Source organism: Sus scrofa, chromosome 4, assembly GCF_054392235.1.
Source record: "Sus scrofa isolate SSC_HxYL_T2T_F1_AM1 chromosome 4, Sscrofa_HxYL_maternal_Yorkshire_Landrace_v2.0, whole genome shotgun sequence".
In the NCBI taxonomy this organism is placed as follows: Eukaryota; Metazoa; Chordata; class Mammalia; order Artiodactyla; family Suidae; genus Sus; species Sus scrofa.
Genome location: NC_139386.1, coordinates 94,962,966 through 94,982,252, shown reverse-complemented (window position 1 = coordinate 94,982,252; position 19,287 = coordinate 94,962,966). Strand labels below are relative to the sequence as shown.

At 53.7% G+C, this 19,287-nt stretch overlaps 1 protein-coding gene across 4 annotated transcripts in view; it reads left to right on the top strand.

Moving 5' to 3' along the window:
* The first annotated feature begins 5,775 nt into the window (after window positions 1-5,775).
* ATP1A2 (ATPase Na+/K+ transporting subunit alpha 2) overlaps window positions 5,776-19,287 on the top strand; it is a 29,717-nt gene continuing 16,205 nt past the window's right edge. For 3 of the 4 annotated variants that reach the window (XR_014842852.1, XR_002343034.2, XM_085020888.1), the window contains exons 1-8: window positions 5,776-5,888; window positions 10,884-10,988; window positions 11,192-11,251; window positions 13,646-13,849; window positions 14,645-14,758; window positions 15,021-15,155; window positions 16,126-16,243; window positions 18,444-18,712. Coding sequence is in view for 2 of the 4 variants with exons in the window: in XM_085020888.1 (XP_084877014.1) it covers window positions 5,877-5,888; window positions 10,884-10,988; window positions 11,192-11,251; window positions 13,646-13,849; window positions 14,645-14,758; window positions 15,021-15,155; window positions 16,126-16,243; window positions 18,444-18,712 (1,017 nt within the window). In the remaining 2 variants the exon portion in view is untranslated. 4 annotated transcript variants of the gene reach the window in all.

Below are 19,287 nucleotides of genomic sequence, written 5' to 3'. Positions count from 1 at the left end.
AGACTTTTCCCAGCCCAAGGAATCTCTGGAAACAGACTCAACTATTGTTTGTGGATCAAATGCCAGCCGAGAAATGTCATATTTCTCCAACCTCACCACCAGCCCTGCCCTTCTCCCCCAAAGATGGCCAAAGCTCTCCCCCTCTCACTCAGGCTCCTGTAAGAAACCAGGGTAGGCATTCCCACTGTGGTACAACAGGATTGGTGGTGTCCTGGGAGCTCTGGCACACAGGTTCGATCCCCGGCCCAGCACAGTGGGTTAAGGATCCGGCATTGCTGCAGCTGCGGCTTAGGTTGATGCTGTGGCTTGGATCTGATCCGTGGCCAGGGAACTCTATATGCCACAGGGCAGGTCAAAATGAGAAAGGAAGAAAGGAAGAAAGGAAGAAAGAAAGGAAGAAAGGAAGAAAGAAAGAAAAAAAGAAAGAAAGAAAGAAAGAAAGAAGGAAAGAAGGAAAGAAGGAAAGAAGGAAAGAAGGAAGGAAGGAAGGAAGGAAGGAAGGAAGGAAGGAAGGAAAAGGAAAGGGAAGAAAAGAAACCAGGGGAGTCTTTGCCCAAACCCTGTGCCCTTCTTTGTCCTACGCCAAGAGTTGGAGGGATAAGACTCATTTCTGGGGGTGGCACTAATAAACAAATACACAACCACATGTAATTTTTCCCATGCACCTGAGCTGAGCCATATTCTGAGGAGGAGGTAGCCTGGAACTTGGGGATCATCAGAGCTGCAAAGAGATCTCAGGGATTCTTCCAGCTCTGTTCCTTGTTATTCAGATGAAGAAGCAAGGCCAAGAGTTCCCGTTGTGGCTCAGCGGTCATGAACCCGACTATGATCCATGTGGTCGATCCCTGGCCTCACTTGGTGGGTTCAGGATCCCGCATTGCTCTGGCTGTGGTGTAGGCTGGCAGCTACAGCTCTGATTCTTCCCTTAGCCTGGGAACTTCCCTATGCCACAAATGCAGTTCTAAAAAGAAAAAAGAAAGAAAGAAAGAAACAGTAAGTCCAGAGTTGGGAACGCCCCTTGTCCAAGGCCACACAAGTGGTTCCACTGGGACCAACTTCAGCAGCCTGACTTGCAGACATGCATCCTTTGCATTAGACCACAGTGCAGGCCACAGGGAGGACAGTGGGAAGTCGGGTACAGAGCGGCTCTGGGCCATCGTGCTCGGAGAGGAGGGTTGACCCGTGTCCTCTGAGCCGCATCCCTGATCCTCCCTTTTTCTCCCTCTGACTTCCACCTGCACATCTGGGACACAAACATGGAGTTATTCCAACCCAGAGCAGTGAAGAGGGCGAGAGACAGGGGCATGGAGCAGAGGCAGAGAGACCGAGGAACATTCTTCTGGGTGCTCTTTTCTCCATTTTCTGACTTCTGTATACTGTGGTTACAACAATAAAAAGGATAATAAGAATGATCTGGAGGGAAAATTAAAGCTGACAGACCCAAAGAGAGACAGAGGAAGAGGTTTTTAGAGCCCATTTTGAGCAGATTGAAAAGAACGACCAGAAAGAAAACAGGGGTGCAGATGTCAAGGCAGGAGGCGAGAGAGAGAGAGAGAGAGAGAGAGAGAGAGAGAGAGAGAGAGAGAGAGAGAGAAAATCCTCCATGTCCCTTGTGGTCCAGAGGGAACACTGAGGCAGCAGAGAAGCTGGATAGCCACGATGGGGCTCCAAGCCCAACCTGCCCACCGCAAGATCACAGCAACCTGCAGGAGGTGGGAGGAGAGAGGGCTGGAGAGGAAGAGGGAGGAAGAGGCATCTGTCCACGGGGACCCTTGTCGCGGCCACCCCAGACCTTCCCAGGCTCCCCACCCATCCTATCACCTCAAGACATCCTTCCCCAGGAAGAGAAACAGTCTCACTCTCTCCCCCAGAAGGCCTTGGAAACCTGGCTGTGATGACAAGACCACAGGCCCTGAAAAAGGGGAGAGGGGAGTCGGAAGGGCTGAGCAAGCAGCTGCCCTGGTGGCTGGCAGGGGAGTCAGAGGGGATGAGAGGAGGAGGCGAGTGAGCTGGGGAACTGGCCGGGCCTGGGACTGGGGCAGAGAAGTGGGGTGAGGGGGCGGGGGGAGGGACAGCGGGTGGCACTGATAGAGCCTCCCAGTGCTTCCTTCCCTCCCACTCTCCCTCCCTCTCTCTCTTTCACGATCTTGAAACAACCTTCAAGTCTGGGCTGGAGGCCCCAGGAGGCCAGTCACTTAGGAAACAAAACTGTTTCTTGGAGACCTTGAAAAGCCCATCTGCAGCTGAGCGGCGTCCCCACCCCCTCCCCGGGCACATACACATTCTCCCACGGACTCTCACGTACTCCCACCCGGCTCCACACGTGCTCCCCACCCGCCACGCACGCACGCACGCGCGCTCACGCACACACACCCGGGGTCCCAGCGCAAAGAGCCAATGTTCACCAGCCTGACCACGCCGCCTCCTCCGGAATTACGGCTTGGTTCCTTCGAGCCGTCTCTTCCCCACACACATCCTCCCCACACAATCCCGCCTGCCTCAGTCATTGACTGGCACACACGTGCACGCACCCACAAGCACACACCCCCGCACACACCCCTCCTTCCCAGAGCCTCCCTACCAACCAAATATCTGATTTAAGATCACCTACCCTGCCCATTGTTGACCCCCTTTCGGCCTCCAACTTTCTCTCAAACCCACTCCCCAGCCCAGTCCCCTCTGGACTTCCCACCTCCTACACCTCCTACAGCCAAGTCTTTCTTACTTTCCACTTTGTTCTTCTCACCCTAAGGGCCTTGATCCAACCTGGCACCACTGTCTGTGTTCAAAGGAAGCAGGCATCCCAGATCAAAGGACCAGTGTCTACACTGGATGATGCCCAGAGTTGGAAGTCCACAGTGGTCTCTCAGAGCCTCCACACTGTCCCGGGCAGGGAAGGTGGTCAGTGATGCTCGATCCGGATGAGGAATGGGCCCTGGGTGTCCTGTCCACCCTTTCTTTTGTCTGAGCCCTGGATGTGTGTGCAGCAATGCTCTTGGGGCTGCCCCATTGCAGGGCGAGGCAGGGACCCCCCCCCCCCGCCCCCGCCCCGCCACCAGTCTCTGTAGGCAGAGGAAGGGCACAGTCCCTTCCGGTACTGGACCTGGCTACAAGGACCAGTGCCAGGGCCTTGGAAGGACTGGGAAGTACTGGGAGGTGCCAGCAGGGGTGGGCGGGAGAGAAAACTGTGTGAGCCCAGCATGACACACGCCCTTGGGTTTCCAGGCAGTGGGGTGGAGGTTTTCCCTTCTATCTCACCTTGTGTCCTGCAGAGGGCGGGGCAGAAGAGAACCCAGCGGTTCCAACCCAGGAACCAAGGAGCAGGTGCTTCCTAAATCCCAAGTCATCCTCCCCTGCGCCCCAACCCCAGGGCAAGGCAGCCCGCATGTGGATTGACCCCACCTGTGGGTCAGCCTTTCCATGACTTCTTCTGGCCGTCTCTCCGGCCATCTAACCACAAGCCTTCTTGCTACACCTTGCGCGACTTCTCTCACTCTCTCCTCTAGACCCCGGCGCTTGAACTGGGATGTCTTATCTCCTCGTTGGTTCCTCCCACTGTCTGCTCTCCCCAGGCCCAAATTCAAGGTCGCTTAAGGGGCCTGTGCTGAGAAGATGCCGGCCCCATGCCACCCACCCTTCCTGCTCTAACCCAGGAAGAAGAAGGAGGGCGGATGTGGGGTGTGACCTGCCAGATCCTGTAATGGAAAATCCCAGCCGCGGGCCTGGAGGGGGCCAGTTATTTGGGGAATTCAGACGTGAGCCCTGTGCCCTGAGAGTGGACTTGCCGGAGGAGAGGTCGATAATCCCTCTGGAGCAAGTTCCCCCCTGGGGCCAGAGAGAGACCAGCCCAGCCAGCAGACACCTCAAGCCTTGAGCCCTCTCATCCTAATTCCTTTGAAGTTAGCTCAGGGCTCAGACCTGCCCCCCACTGCTGGCTTCCCTCCACCAGGAGAATTCTGCCCTCTGACTGCTCCCAGGAGAAGGCCGTGTAGGACTTTTTCTTCTCTCTCTGCCCCTTCTGGGTTCCCCCTCCCTCCCTTTGGCCCCGATTCTTGGGCTTTTTTAGCAAATGACTTGGGACACCTGCCCTAGACCAGCAGGTCCTGTCCTGGCCGACTCGTCTACCCTTGGTTCTGGTTGGTGTCAGTTCAAGGTCCCCCTCTGCGCCCAAGGCAAGGCCCTCTCACCACTCCCCTCTCCCCTCTCCCCGAACACTGGGTCAGTTTCTCCCATGTTTCTTTTTTCTTTTTTTTTTTTCTTTTTTTTTTTTTTTTTTGCCATTTCTTGGGCCGATCCTGAGGCACATGGAGGTTCCCAGGCTAGGAGTCCAAGCAAAGCTATAGCCGCTGGCCTACGCCAGAGCCACAGCAACGTGGGATCTGAGCCGCATCTGCAAACTACACCACAGCTCACAGCAACACCGGATCCTTAACCCACTGAGCGAGGCCAGGGATAGAACCCGCAACCTCATGGTTCCTAGTTGGATTTATTAACCACTGAGCCACGACGGGAATGCCTCTCCCATGTTTCAGTGCAGAGAGGGCTCTTGTCTGTCTACCCTTCATCCTGCCTGAAGGAAGCAGTTGCCCTTCTTGTTGTTCTTGACTCTGGTACATGTTAGGATACTGACCTCTATATGCCTCTTAGAAGCTCCGTAAGTGCCAGTCTTTGGGCTTCTCCCCCACCGACCCATCGACAGCCTAGAGTTCCTCAACAGTGTCTAAGAGGGTAATGTGTGTGTTCCCCCCCCCCCCCAGTTACAAGGGTAAACTTGGGCAGTCCCTTCTGTGCCCCACCTGCCCTTCTGCCAGCCATCTCCCAGGTCTTGGGAGCCTTGACTCTGAAACTTTGCAAAGGCTACATCTGGAGGGCTTGGGAAGACTCTCTCCCCTCCATCTAGCAGACTTCATGCTGCTTCTTTTTTTTTTTTTTTCTTTTTAGGACCACACCCACAACATATGGAAGTTCCCAGGCCAGGAGTTGAATCAGAGCTGCAGCTGCTGGTCTACACCACAGCCACAGCAACACGGATCTGAGCGGCATCTGTGACCTACACCACAATTCACAGCAATGCCGGATCCTTAACCCACTGAGTGAGGCCAGGGATCCAACCCGCATCCTCACAGAGACCATGTTGGGTCCTTAATCCACTGAGCCACAACGGGAACTCCCATGCTGCTTCTGGAGCTGCCTTTGGCTCTCATCAGGCTGCCAACCTCGAGAAGCCTCATACACAAGGGCCGCCCTGGGTTCTAGCACCACCTCTTCCTGGCTTCAGGGTTCCCACAGTCTTTACAGTGGAGAGAATGGTCTCTTGCTTCTTTCTCCGGGAAGTTAGATGTAGATGCAGGAGACCAGGTTCTAGTTCTGTTTTATCAGCTCAAATCTTGTTCGTGTGCAGTCTCTCCGGGCCTCAGCTTCCCCATCGGGAAAGCAAGAGGCAGGGTCAGATCACATGGCCTCTGTTCTCTGGGATGCTGATGCTGTTGCCCAGGGCTCCCCCTCTGCCCTCCCTAAGGGGCACATCCCCCACCCCATACCGTCTCTCCCCTCTCTCAGTAGTGGCTGCCATGGGCCAGGACTTGGAGGGTGAGGGGAGCGGAGGGGGAGCACTCGGTGGGACAAACGGACCTTCCTCAGGCCAGTTGCTTAAGGGGCGGGAGGGGAGGAGTCCTCAGAGATCCTGTTTCAACAAACGTTTCTTTCCCGAGGAGGGAAGGCGGGGGAGAGGGGGAGAGGGACCTATTTAAAGCTACCCTGTTGCTCACTGTCTCTGTCTGTCTGCCGGGGTCTCTGGCGCCCCAGACCGGTGGTGTGAGCTCGGGATCCTCCTGGTGACCTCTCCAGTCAAGGTCCCGCAGCCACTCTGCCCCAAGATGGGCCGCGGGGTGAGTATCCCTAAAGAGCAGGGCTGGCTCTGGAGGGAGCTGTGCGGCTCTCTGGATGATGAGGGAGGCTGGAAGGAAGGACAAAGTGGGGATGGGACCCAGAGGGAGGAGCGGTGGGCTGCTTTGAACTTGGAAGTATTGAGTCTCCCAGCCAGGACTATGTGCACAGACGGACAGTGGCACTTGCTTGCTCGCTCCCTGAGTGCTGAGTTCTTTACCACCGACCCCAGGACCAGCTCCGAAGCTCACCACCCCCCACCAGCATCCCCTCCAGCCCTCCCTCCACCCCCTGCCTCATCTCCTCCCCACCAAACCCCCATGGTCCCTCCTCTCTCACCGTATCTCCTGGCCTCCCAGCGGAAGGTTATTTGGTACTGAGAATGCCCCCTGCCTTCGCCACCCTCTGAAAGTATCCATTCCTCCAGGAGTCCCAGCCTGAGAGGATGGGGGTCCAATTTGTGGTTGCAGAGAGGGCCAAGGGGCATCTGCTTCTGAGTCACCAAGCATTTCCAGACACCAGCTCTGGGAGAGAGGGGGGACCCTGGGTTCCAGGGACAGCTGGGAGCAGTGAGCAAAGGCAGAGAGCGATGTGCCCCCAGTCCCTGGTCCAACACCCCCACCCACCCACCCGGCGCTGTCCCCGGCAGCATTGTGCTCGGGCTTCAGGCCATGCGCTTTGAGGACTTTCCCAGAGGCTGGTGAGAGCTGCAGGCACCCCCCTCGGTCCACCCCAGCCTGTGGCATTCTGCAGCTCGGGATATGCCAAGGGGAAGATTAACAGCCACCGGGGATGGAGAGGGTGGGGGTGGCCAGGGCTGAGGCTTGGAATTCTTGGAAATGAAATTTCCATATGGAGAAAAGGGACCCAATCTCTTTACATCCCAAGCCTGGTGGCTTTCCTTTTGTGGAATGCTGGCAGAAGGGAGCCCCGGGAGGGTGCTGAGGAAAGAGGGTGCCCGTGGGGAGCTGTGGCGGAGTTTCTGGGCCCAGGAGGGGGTCATGCAAGGACATGGTGTCGCACTGAGTTTAGCAGCTGGGAAAACTCTGAGCCTGGACACCAGGGTTCCTGAGCTAGGGTGGGAGCTATAAATAGAACCGGGGTGTGTGTGTGTGTGTGTGTGTGTGTGTGTGTGTGTGACGTGTTCTCCATAGGCTGGAACTGATACAGATATCCACGGATGAGCACCTGTGTTTGTGTCTCAGCAGAAAAATTTGCAAACACGCAGGTCCTGGAGCAGGAGTGAGCAGAGACATCGCTGTGGGGGGGGCTCATGAGGGTCTATGAAGAGTTGTCTCTGAGGTGTGGGCCTCACAGAGGAAGAGCTCACGACAGTGGGAAGATGTACTGTCTTGGGATCTTCGGCGGCACCTTGACATCTCTTGTTCCCCCCGGGGGAAAGGAAGCCCCCAACTGAAGCATGGACCTCTGACCCCTCTTCTCCCCCACCTTAGAACAGGGTGCACTCAGCTCAAGGGGTCCTGGAGAAGCAGTTTGACCTTGACTTCTTCAGGGGTCTATGCTTCTCCCCCAGCCTCCCTGAATCCCATTCCCACCTGTCCACCCCCAGTAGCAAGTCAGGGAGCAGGACTGCCTCTGTTCAGACTGAGAGGCTGCGGGGTATGGGTGCCCTTAGGGTTGGCGCTTGGAGTTCAACCCCCCAGGAGACTCCCAAAGAGGGAAGGCACCCCCATCCACATCCTCTTTCCCCTGCTCCTTCCCTCAGAGCAAGGCCCCACTGTCACCCCATCACCCTATGGCCGTGAAGGGCAGCGTGGGAGTTGGGGGAAGGGACAGCCCTGGTGGGAAGGAGCCCAGCCCGCTCCAGCTGCCACGGAGAGGCTGCGGTGGGGGGAGCGTTGGCTGATTTCCAGCTGCCCCCACTCTGTCCCGGCCCTGCGCTTTCTCAGAAAGAACTCTCTGTTCTCCTTCAGCATTCAAGGCCCAGAGAGGGGGACTTGTGTTGGGGGAGAGGGAGGAGTAAGGGGGGCTGGTGGGGGGGGGTCCTTGCTTCCTCTCTTTCTTTCTTGCCTGGGCAGCCTGCTGGCCCCAAATCTCTGCAGGCTCCTGGCCGCAGAGCCCAACATCCCTGCCAGGACGGGGGCGGGGGGGGGGGGGCAAGGGGCAGTGTGCCCGCTGCTCTGTGCCTGCCTGCGGGAGAGTGGGGTGGGAGCTTAGGGAAAGGGGGTGCTGCTCCGAGCGTCTTTGCTCAGCCACCGTCTCTATATGCCAGACATAGGTCTGTAGACCAGCACCGTTTTAAAACCATACCTTTGATTCTAATTTTCATGAACCTTATTTCATGCCTGAATGTACAGAAATTCTCTGGGCTCTGCTCCCTGGCCCCCAGCTGCAGCCCTCTCCTCTGCGCATGCTCAGGCCCTGATCCTGCCCCGGGGGAGCTCCGTACGGTCATCCCGAGGCTGGCCAAACTGATCTCTTGCCTCTTGCCCCTTCGGTGCTTTTCATCTCTTTCTCAGCCCTGCCCCACCAAGGACAGAATCCAAAGCATTAGATTTGTGAATCCAAAGTGTTTTAATCCATTTAATTAAATGAGGCCTCCCAAGTCACCTGGGGAAGGGGGAGTTAGCGCTACTCATAGCCCTCCCCCACTGATTCCGTTGGACTGCTTCAGTCGCCCAGGATGATCAGCCTTATTATTATTATTATTATTATTATTATTATTATTATTATTATTACTAAAGTATAGTTGATTTGCAGTTTTGCCAATTTCAGATGATCAGCCTTTAGGAAGCAGAAAATATCCTTGATTCATAAATGGAAACAAACACACGATGTACTGGTCACCTTTGCTGAGAAGAGTAATTTTGAGCAGCCTGCAAAAAGCTCAGATCCTTCTAGATCGTTAGCGTCTAGGTGATAATGATAACGATGCACACCTCTCATTGCATCTCCTGATTTTACGGGTCAGACTTCTGCCTCTCCAGGAGCTAGATTTGTGATCTCTTCTGATCAGGGCAGCTGCCACACTCCTCTTCTGATCAGAGGCTTGCTCCTCTTTGATGAAAAGAAGTCTGTTAACCCTGTGCCCTGTGAATATACTCTGTATACTATCAGGGTAGATATGTGTCAATACACATTTATCCAAATCCGGAGAATGTACAGCACCAGGAAAGAATCCTAATGTAAACTATGGACTTTGAGCGATAGTGGCGTGTCAGTGTAGGTTCATCCATTGTAACGAAATGGACCATCTGGTGCCGATGTTGATGGAGGGGCAGCGCGTTGGGGGGTGGGGGAGCAGGAGGTATATGGGAGCCGATAAGTTCTGCTCATTTTGCTGAGAACCCAAAATCACTCTAAAAGTCTGTTTTTAAAAATATGTTATCCGGGGAGTTCCCTTCGTGGTTCAGAGAAAATGAATCTGACTAGTATCCACGAGGATGCAGATTCGATCCCTGGCTTTGCTCAGTGGGTTAAGGATCTGGTGTTGCCTGCCGGGAGCTGTGGTGTAGGTCACAGACGTGGCTCAGATCTGGTATTGCTGTGGCTGTGGCGTAGGCCCGCAGCTGTAGCTCCGATTCAGCCCCTAGCCTGGGAACCTCCATATGCCATGGGTGCGGCTTTAAAAAGACCAAATAAAATAAAATAAAATTAATAAAATAAAAATTAAAATATAAAAATACGTTATCCGGGAGTTCCCCTTGTGGCTCAGTGTTTACGAACCCAACTAGCCTCCATGAGGATGCAGGTTCAATTCCTGGCCTCACTCAGTGCGTTAAGGATCTGGCATTTCAACGAGCTGTGGTATAGGTTGCAGATGTGGCTTGGACCCTGAGTTGCTGTGATTGTGGTGTAGGCCAGCAGCTGCAGCTCCGATTCAACCCCTAGCCTGAAAACCTCCATATGCTGCAGGTGCAGCCCTAAAAAGACAAAAAATATATCCTGCCAAAAAGGGGGGGAGTAAACACCTTGACTGCAGATCCTACTCAGTTATCTCCTCTTTATGAAAAAAAAAAATTACACCATAGTACAGACAAGCTCATCCCTGGAACCCTGGCATGGCTCGTAGGAGAAATGAGGACACAGGATAGAAAGCGAGCAGCCCCACCCTCTGTGACAAGGACATGGGATATCCTGAAGGAAGTGGGAGGAGAGGAGCCTGGGGGAGGGAGGCTGTCTACAGCGCTGATTTGATCCCTAGCCTGGGAATCTCCACATGCCACAGGTGCGGCCATAAAAAGCAAATAAAATAAAGTAAAATAAAATAAAATGTTCATCTGGTTTCACCAGAGGGCCCAGGAATGCCTGGACCTAAGAGTTCCATGCATTTTCCGTTTTAAATTTATCCTCAAAGACAATTTCTTGTATTTTTAGACAAATAGGGCTCAGTTCCCCTCTCACCCAAATGTGCTTTGAGGCTTCCAGTTCTATGAATTGCCTTTTTTTTTTTTTTTTTTTTTTTGCTTTTTAGGACCGCACCCTCAGCATATGGAGATTCCCAGGCTGGGGATCAAACCAGAGCTACAGCTGCCGGCCTATGCCACAGCCACAGCAACGCCAGATCCGAGCCTCGAATGCAACCTACACCACAGCTCACGGCAATGCCGGATCCCCAACCCACTGAGCAAGGCCAGGAATCAAACCTGCAACCTCATGGTTCCTAGTCGGATTTTTTCCGCTGCACCACGACATGAACTCCTGTTTACCTTGCTTTAACAGCAGGGTTCTCCCAACAAACACAATCTTAGCAGAAGCCCAAATGATTAAACAGCTAAGAGTGGGCTCCTGAGTCCTTAGCCCCTCAGCCTTTTCTGAAGTTCAAGTATAGAGCCTCATGACTCTGCCAATAGGTTTCAACCTGAGGGCCTGGGGTCCCCTCCACCTTACACCCCTCTTTCCTCCCCTAGGAGGACCACTGACTTTGAACCCACAGGCCCCCACTCCCAAGGCCTCGGCTCCCAGGCTGTCCAGTGGGAATAGAGGCTCCAGCCTCCAGCCTCCCTGACCCCCTGGGCTCTCCCTCCCTCCCACAGGCCGGCCGCGAGTACTCCCCTGCAGCCACCACTGCAGAAAATGGAGGCGGCAAGAAGAAACAGAAGGAGAAGGAGCTGGATGAGCTGAAGAAGGAGGTGGCCATGGTGAGGTCCTCGTGGAAAGGGGGCCAAGGAAAAGGGCTCCCGTGTAGGGAGAATGGCTCCCGAGGCCCCGTGCACCCAGGGAAGCTCGCACCCACCCCTCCCACGCTCCCTGCCTGTCCCCTGTGTCCTCAATGCCCTCGTGTGCATTCTAGACATGCACACTCTGCCTCCTTCCCCAAAGCATCTTGCCCTCCTTTCCCCAGGATGACCACAAGCTGTCCTTGGATGAGCTGGGCCGCAAGTACCAAGTGGATCTGTCCAAGGTGAGTGAAGGGGCTTCTAGGGAGGGTACCAGGCAGCTTCAGGCAGGAGCTTTAAAACTCTAATCCAACCCTCTTTACAGTCAAGGAAACTGAGGCCCAGAGACAAGTGAGTCGGTGGTGGTAGAACCAAGACTAGAACCCAGATCTCCTGCTTCCCAGTCTATTGCTCTTTTCCTATGGTTTCCAAAGTCAGGACTCCTTGGAACCCAGGCCCCAGGGGGCCTCTGGGCAGGGCTCTATCCCAAGCAGCTTCAGTGACACACTTCCTCTCATGAACAGATACACATGCAGTAGCGGGTAACCCATGACTGTCATTACTGTAACAGGTTGGACACCTGCTACGCACATAGCCCTGGGATAGTCGTTTACATACTTTCCTCAGATCCTTAAAATAGGCGAGGTACGGAGACCTGTTTATTAAAGCAAGGAGACTCTGAGAGAGAGCAGCTTCCCTTGCTGTTACATAAATAGTGGTGGAGTGCCCTTGTGGCACAGCTGGTTAAGGATCCAATGTTGGAGTTCCAGCTGTGGCTCAGCAGTAACAAATCAGACTAGGATCCATGAAGACTCAGATTTGATCCCTGGCCCTGCTCAGTGAATTAAGGATCCCAAGTTGCCATGAGCTGCGGTGTAGGTCACAGACACAGCTCAGATCCTGCACTGCTGTGGCTGTGGTGTAGGCCAGCAGCTACAGCTCCAAATCGACCCCTAGCCTGAGAACTTCCATATGCCACAGGTACGGCCCTAAAAAATAAATAAATAAATAAATAAGGATCCAGTGTTGTCATTGCAGTGGCTCAGTTCACTGGCCTGGGGAACTTCCATATGCAGTGGGTGTAACCAAAAAAAAGAAAAAAAAAAAAAAAAAAAAAAAAAAAAGGCGGCACAGTCAGATTGCCAAGCCTAGCATTCTGAAAAGTAAAAAAAAATCACTCATCAAAAATGTAGTGGGTGCATGCCTCCTCCTGTAGGCCTTCCCTGATTGCCCTTATGAAAATTCTATGCCCCAATTCTTTTATTTTTGGCCACACCTGTGACATGTGGAAGGTCCCGAGTCAGGGATTGAACCGCTCGGTAGCAGCCACCCCAGTTGCTGCATTGACAATGCCAGATACTTAACTCTAAACTGCAAGAGAATTCCTATGCCCCAGTTCTTTTACTTTTAACTTTTTTTTTTTTTTTTTTTTTTGGTCTTTTGTCTTTTTCTAGGGCCACACCCTCGGCATACGGAGGTTCCCAGGCTAGGGGTCTAATTGGAGCTGTAGCCTCGGGCCTACACCACAGCCACAGCAACTCAGGATCTGAACTGCCACCTACACCACAGCTCATGGCAACACCAGATCCTTGACCCAACGAGTGAGGTCAGGGATTGAACCTGCAACCTCATGGTTCCTAGTCGGATTCATTAACCACTGAGCCACGACGGCAACTCCTACCTTAACTTTTTAACAGCACTTTTCACTATCTGGCAATATTGTCTATTTTTTGTGTCACTATGATTTAGTGAGGCAGTGACTCAGGCAGGGACTTGAGGGCCTTGTCCATCCCTGGATCCCCAGTGCTGACAATAGAGCCTGGCAGGTAGTAGGCACTCAGTGGACATTTACTTAATAAATGAGGGGACAGGTAGACAGATAAATAAGAAGCAGTCTCGACCTTCAAGGAGCTCATAGTCCAGCAGCAGAAAGGAAGGCAAATGTGGAATTCCAATGCCTTATGGAGAGTGCAGCTCTAGAATGATGCACAGGACACAGTGGGACCCAGAGAGGGCATCTGAGCCAGCCTGGGGCCGGGGGCAAGGCCAGGAGAAGCTCTCTGGGGAAAGTGATGGGTGGTTCGCAAAGCTGTGTGACATTGATGATCAATAATGTAGGACTCTTGCCTCAAGCTGTGCTGTGGGTCGCAGATGCAGCAGGGATCTGGCGTTGCTGTGGCTGTGGCTGTGGCTCTGACATCGGCTGGCAGCTGCAGCTCCCAATCGACCTCTAGCCTGGAAACTTCCATATGCTGCGGGTGCAGTCCTAAAAAAAAAAAAAAAATAGAGAAAGAAAAGAAAAAGAAAAAATATACTGTAGGACTCTCCTTGAATCCTTGGTGAAGTGGGGAATCCGAAGGAAGAGAGATGGGGCGGGGATGGGAACCAACCAAGATGTCTTTCCAGGGAGCCTCATCCAGGCTTATTCTTACCCTCCTCAGCCTCCAAGGCCTCCAACACCCATTGCAAATGCCCCCTCCTCCACGTGGCCTCTCGCAATGGTCCCCCCACGCCTTCCCACCAGGTGGACTTTTCTCTCCACCTGGACATTACTCCACTGCCCAGGAGCTGGTGGGAAGTGGTGAAGGGCCGGCTGGTTTCCGGAGGCGAGCTCCCAGCCCTCTCCTTGCCTCCCTCAGGGCCTCACCAACCAGAGGGCCCAGGACATTCTGGCTCGGGATGGGCCCAACGCCCTCACCCCGCCCCCAACAACCCCGGAGTGGGTCAAGTTCTGTCGCCAGCTTTTCGGGGGTTTCTCCATCCTGCTGTGGATCGGGGCCATCCTCTGCTTCCTGGCCTATGGCATCCAGGCTGCCATGGAGGATGAACCATCCAATGACAACGTAAGCCGGCCCATCTGACCTTGGACCAGTCCAGGACTCTGTCCTCCAGTCCTGAAACTCCAGTGCAGTGGGTGGGGGGCAGGGAGCAAGACCCTCATGTACCGTCCCACAGCCCCTCTGCTCTTTAGGCTGGAAAGAGGTGAGGCTTCCATACACAGCTACAAACAGCCCCCTCCAACACACACACACACACACACACACACACACACACACACATACACACACACACACACAGCCATTTAAGACTGAAACGGCCCCTCCCTGTTGCTTCATCCTTAAGTGGGCCTGCCTGCATCCCTAAGTCTTTACCCCAGAGAAGTCCTTGTCCTGGGAATGCCCTATGATTTTCCCCTCCCGTCCAGTCTTGGGAAACTCAGGATTAGAAGACTGAGGGGGAGGTTGGAAAGAAGGACATTCTGCCACCATTCTCACTCCCAGGCGGAGACAAAGGTGACACTGAATGCTCATCCTGGGTGGAAACTGCCTCTCCAGGGTTGGGGAAAGAGCAGGTCCTTCAAATCTTGTCTCCTGGGAGCTCCCATTGTGGCTCCATGGTAACAATCCCAACTAGTATCCATAAGGATGCAGTTCCATCCCTGGCTTCACTCACTGGGTTAAGGATCTAGTGTGGCCATGAGCTGTGGTGTACATTGCAGACATCACTTGGATCCTGAGATGCTGTGGCTGTGGCGTAGGCTGGCAGCTATAGCTCGGATTAGACCCCTAGCCAGGGAGCCTTCCATATGCCACAGGTGTGGCCTTAAAAAGACAAAAGTAATCTTGTCTCCTTACCAGCTCTACCTGGGTGTGGTGCTGGCAGCTGTGGTCATTGTCACGGGCTGCTTCTCCTACTACCAGGAAGCCAAGAGCTCCAAGATCATGGATTCTTTCAAGAACATGGTGCCTCAGGTAGAGGGCTGGCGGGGCTCTGGGCTGGGGCACAAGGTTTCTGGGAGAAGCCCGCTCATCTCTTCTCTACTCCTCCTGCTCTGAGATGGAGGCTTGGGCAGAAAAGACACTCCAGCTCTCCATGCCAAGACCTATTTTGTTGCTAAGGGCGCGAGGTTTGTCCTTCTCCTTGGTGGGGTCAGAGGCGAGGTGGGAGGCCAGCAAAAGAGGAAGATGGGGGTAGAGGGGAGCCCTTCAGGAGGTGCCCGGGGTCTCCCCACAGCAAGCCCTCGTGGTGCGGGAAGGAGAGAAGATGCAGATCAACGCAGAGGAGGTGGTGGTGGGAGACCTGGTGGAGGTCAAAGGTGGAGACCGCGTGCCGGCCGACCTCCGGATCATCTCCTCTCATGGCTGTAAGGTGAGGGGGCTGCGCCAGAGCATCTGGCTGAGTCTAAAAACAAACTGCATAGGAGGTCCCGTTGTGGCTCAGCCGTTAATAACCCAACTAGTATCCATGAGGATGCGGGTTGGATCCCTGGCCTTGCTCAATGGGTTAGGTATCCAGTCTTGCCGTGAGCTGTGGTGTAGGTCATAGATGTAGCTCAGACCTGGCATTGCTGTGGCTGTGGCGTAGGCTGGTGGATGCAGCTCTGACTCGATCTCTAGCCTGGGAACTTCTGTTTGCCACATGTGTGGCCCTAAAAAAGCGAAACAACAACAACAACAAAAAAAACTGCATAAAGCTGAGAGAGGCCAGCTAGAGGTTTAAAGTTTGAGAGACCCAGGTCCCAGTGTCCACACCTGCCCTGCACTGCCCAGCCACACTTTGTCCCCCATACAGTGTCTGTGCCTTGTCCTCTTGTATCTGTCTGCTATGAATGCTCTGCTCCCTAGGGCTTCCTCTGATATCCACTTGATAGCAATTGCTGAGTAGAATCACATGTCAGATGGTTTATATACATTTACATATTCCATCAAATTGAACTCTGCAAGAACGGTATAGTCACACAGGGCTGTTGCCTCTGGCCACACAAGTTGTGCCACGCACACAACCCTAGACGGTGCCATTTTCATAGGCTACTGCGTTGGTGGCGCCCCCCCTGTACTTGTGCCAGGCGGAGATTCTGCTTACCTTTCCCATTTTACAGATGAGTAAAGGGAGGCACTGTTGTTTAAGTAATAAGGCCAAGGTCATAGAAGAAGTCAGTGAGAGCCCAGATTCCAAACCAGAGCAGGGACAATAGCTGAGTAATGCGATAAATATGTGATGAGGGCAAGTGCGATTTTGTCTCTCGTGTCATGGAGATTTGCGGCTGGAGACCGGAGGCAGCTGCATGCGCCCGAGTGTGTCTGCCCATCTGATGGCTCCCCACCCTCTTCCTCCTCAGGTGGATAACTCATCACTGACAGGCGAGTCAGAGCCTCAGACCCGCTCCCCCGAGTTCACCCACGAGAACCCGCTGGAGACCCGCAATATCTGTTTCTTCTCTACCAACTGTGTGGAAGGTGAGAGGCTGGCCCGCTGGGAAGCCTATTCTCCCAGCACCAGCAGAAGGAGGAGCCTGCATCCTGGGTTCCCAGGCAGGACGGGGGGCTGTGGTTGTTCTTCCCTGTTAGCAGCCCAGCCATGGAGGAAGGAACCAAAGGGTCAGGGAGCCCTGAGTAGCCAGGCTGCCACGAATGACTCCAGGGAAAAGTTACCTCCCTGCAGGAAGAGCTCTGTCTGTCCACCCAGGATGGAGAGGATTCCCAAGCCTTCAGTTGTCAGGTCAAGACCCCTACACACACACACACACACACACACACACACACACACACACACACACACACACACACATCCAAACAGCCTGACTCCTAGGAGTCTCTGGTGTGACTGATGGTTTCTGTCTCTGCTGGTTCTGGGACCAGCTGCTTCATTCTCTGAGCCTTGCATTGACTGGGGCCTGGGCTGGGGAAGGGGCATGAAAGCTTTCAGTCCAGCGGAACCCTGGAGCCTTTCTTGGGGCCACATTGGGCCTGTGCTCCAGCAAAAGAAACTGCTCATCCTGCACAGGCTGCCCAGTTTGCCCCATTTCTGCTCTGGGTTCTCGAGATGGCCAAAGGCCCATAAGCAATCCTGTACCTGCTGCCACTTAGTGGCAGGAGTCCAAGCACCACCGGAACCCCTGCCCTCTGTGGTCATGCCAGTGAGCAGAGTCGGGGCTGCCTCAGAGGGGGTGGGGGCAAGAGCTGGGGGGAGGAAGAGCCTGGGGAGAACCCCGGCCTCAGAGAGTGGGTCAAGGAAGGCCTTGTACCCACATCCCCCCACACACCTTTCCCTTCCTGTTTCTCATTTCTCTTGAGTGTATTATGTTTCTCTGGGCTTTTCGATTCTTTCAGCAAGTTGGAATCACAGTGAAAATCACCACACATTGTTTCCTAAATAGTTAATGTACTGAGATTCTGAAATCTGCTCTCCATTTCTCGCAATTGTTTAAAAAAAAAAAAACTGACCATGCCTAGTAAAATATGTCCATTGCTGGAGTTCCTGTCGTGGCGCAGCAGAAACAAATCCAACTGGGAACCATGAGGTTGCAGGTTTGATCCCTGGCCTCACTCAGTGGGTTAAGGATCTGGCGTTGCCATGAGCTGTGGTATTAGTCGCAGATGCAGCTCGGGTCTGGTGTTGCTGTGGCTGTGGTGTAGGCCGGCTGCTCTAGCTCTGATTAGACCCCCTAGCCTGGAAACCTCCATATGCCGCAGCTGTGGCCCTCAAAAGACAAAGAACCAAAAAAAAAAAAAAGTCCATTGCTTACTCTGAATTGTCTTGAAGAGAGGAGAGGAAATGAATGGAACTAACATTTGCTGAGCACTGACTATGTGCCAGGCACTGGTCTTTTTTCTGCACTGTCTAATTTAATTATTGAAACAATCCCTAGGGCATTACCATCATGGATCAGTGGTAACGAACCTGACTAGCATCCGTGCGGATGTGGGTTCAGTCTCTGGCCTCGCTCAGTGGGTTAAGGATCCAGCGTTGCCGTGAGCTGTGGTTTAGGTCGCAGACACAGCTCGGATCCTGTGTTGCTGTGGCTGTAGTATAGGCATGGGAACTTCCATGTGGGGCTCTAAAAAACAAAAACAAAAAAAGATCTCTGGTAGGAATTCAAACAAGGTTGCTGACTCGGCTGCATGCTCTTTCCACTCTAGCCCACTTCCTCCCTGGAAGATCCCTGGAGTGTCTATATAAGGACTAGCGATTGCCTAGCGTCTTCTGTAGAGATTCGTGCCTAATGTCGAGAAAGCAAAACTTCAGGCAACAGGGAAAATCCACAAGTGCTTTCCTTTGCATTCATAATATATTTTTGGATGATAACAAGTATAGGATTGATTTTACCGAAATACCACAAGCAGTATTTTTTGTTTCATTTGCTGAATCTCCTCAGTTTGAACTTCAAGTTTATTTGCAAGGTTTCTCCCCAGGCCCAAGTATAAGAGATAATAATGATTGTTGTGTTGAGTCTGGGATCGGCCATCTGTGCAGGGAGAGGAAGCCAAGTGAGGAAGCAGAGCCAGGGACCCCCCCACCCCCCACCCCAGATCTGAGTCCTTGAGTCCTTGGCTTGTTTACTCTGCGATGGTTTTTTCCTTTCCCTGGAAGGAGGATGGGACCTCAGTTCCTGGGGGCCCCAAGGCACCCAATCTGGTGTCCCTTCCTGTGTTTCAGGCACTGCCAGAGGCATCGTGATTGCCACCGGTGACCGCACGGTGATGGGCCGCATAGCCACTCTGGCCTCAGGCCTGGAGGTTGGGCGGACACCCATAGCCATGGAGATTGAGCACTTCATCCAGCTGATCACAGGGGTAGCTGTGTTCCTGGGGGTCTCCTTCTTCGTGCTGTCCCTTATCCTGGGCTACAGCTGGCTGGAGGCTGTTATCTTCCTCATCGGCATCATCGTGGCCAATGTGCCTGAGGGTCTGCTGGCCACTGTCACGGTGAGTGGGTCAGGCTGAGGGGCCTCCAGGGGAGGGCTTTGCTACTCTGCCTCAAAAGCAATAGAGGCTCGGAGTTCCTGTCGTGGCTCAGCAGAAATGAATCTGACGAGCATCCATGAGGATGCAGGTTCGATCCCTGGCCTTGCTCAGTGGGTTAAATCCAACGTTGCTGTGAGCTGTGGTGTATGTTGCAGATGCAGCTCGGATCCCATGCTGCTGTGGCTGCGGTGTAGACTGGCAGCTGTAGCTCCGATTCAACCCCTAGCCTGAGAACGTCCTTATGCCTCAGGTGCAGCCTTAAAAAGCAAGGAAACAACAACGAAAAAGCAATAGAGGCTTGGGAGTTCCCTGGTGCCCTCGCAGTTGAAGACCCACTGTTGTCACTGCTGGGGTGCGGGTTCGACCCCTGGCCTGGGAACTTCCACATGCCATGGGATGGCCAAAAAAAAAAAGGCAATAGAGGCTAATGGCTTCTCTGCAGGTTTTTCCCTTCCAGCCCCTAAACATCGCTTATTTGATTCTCACTTACTACATGGCTCAGAATTTGAGTCTAAAAAAATCTCAAGTTGGGCTGT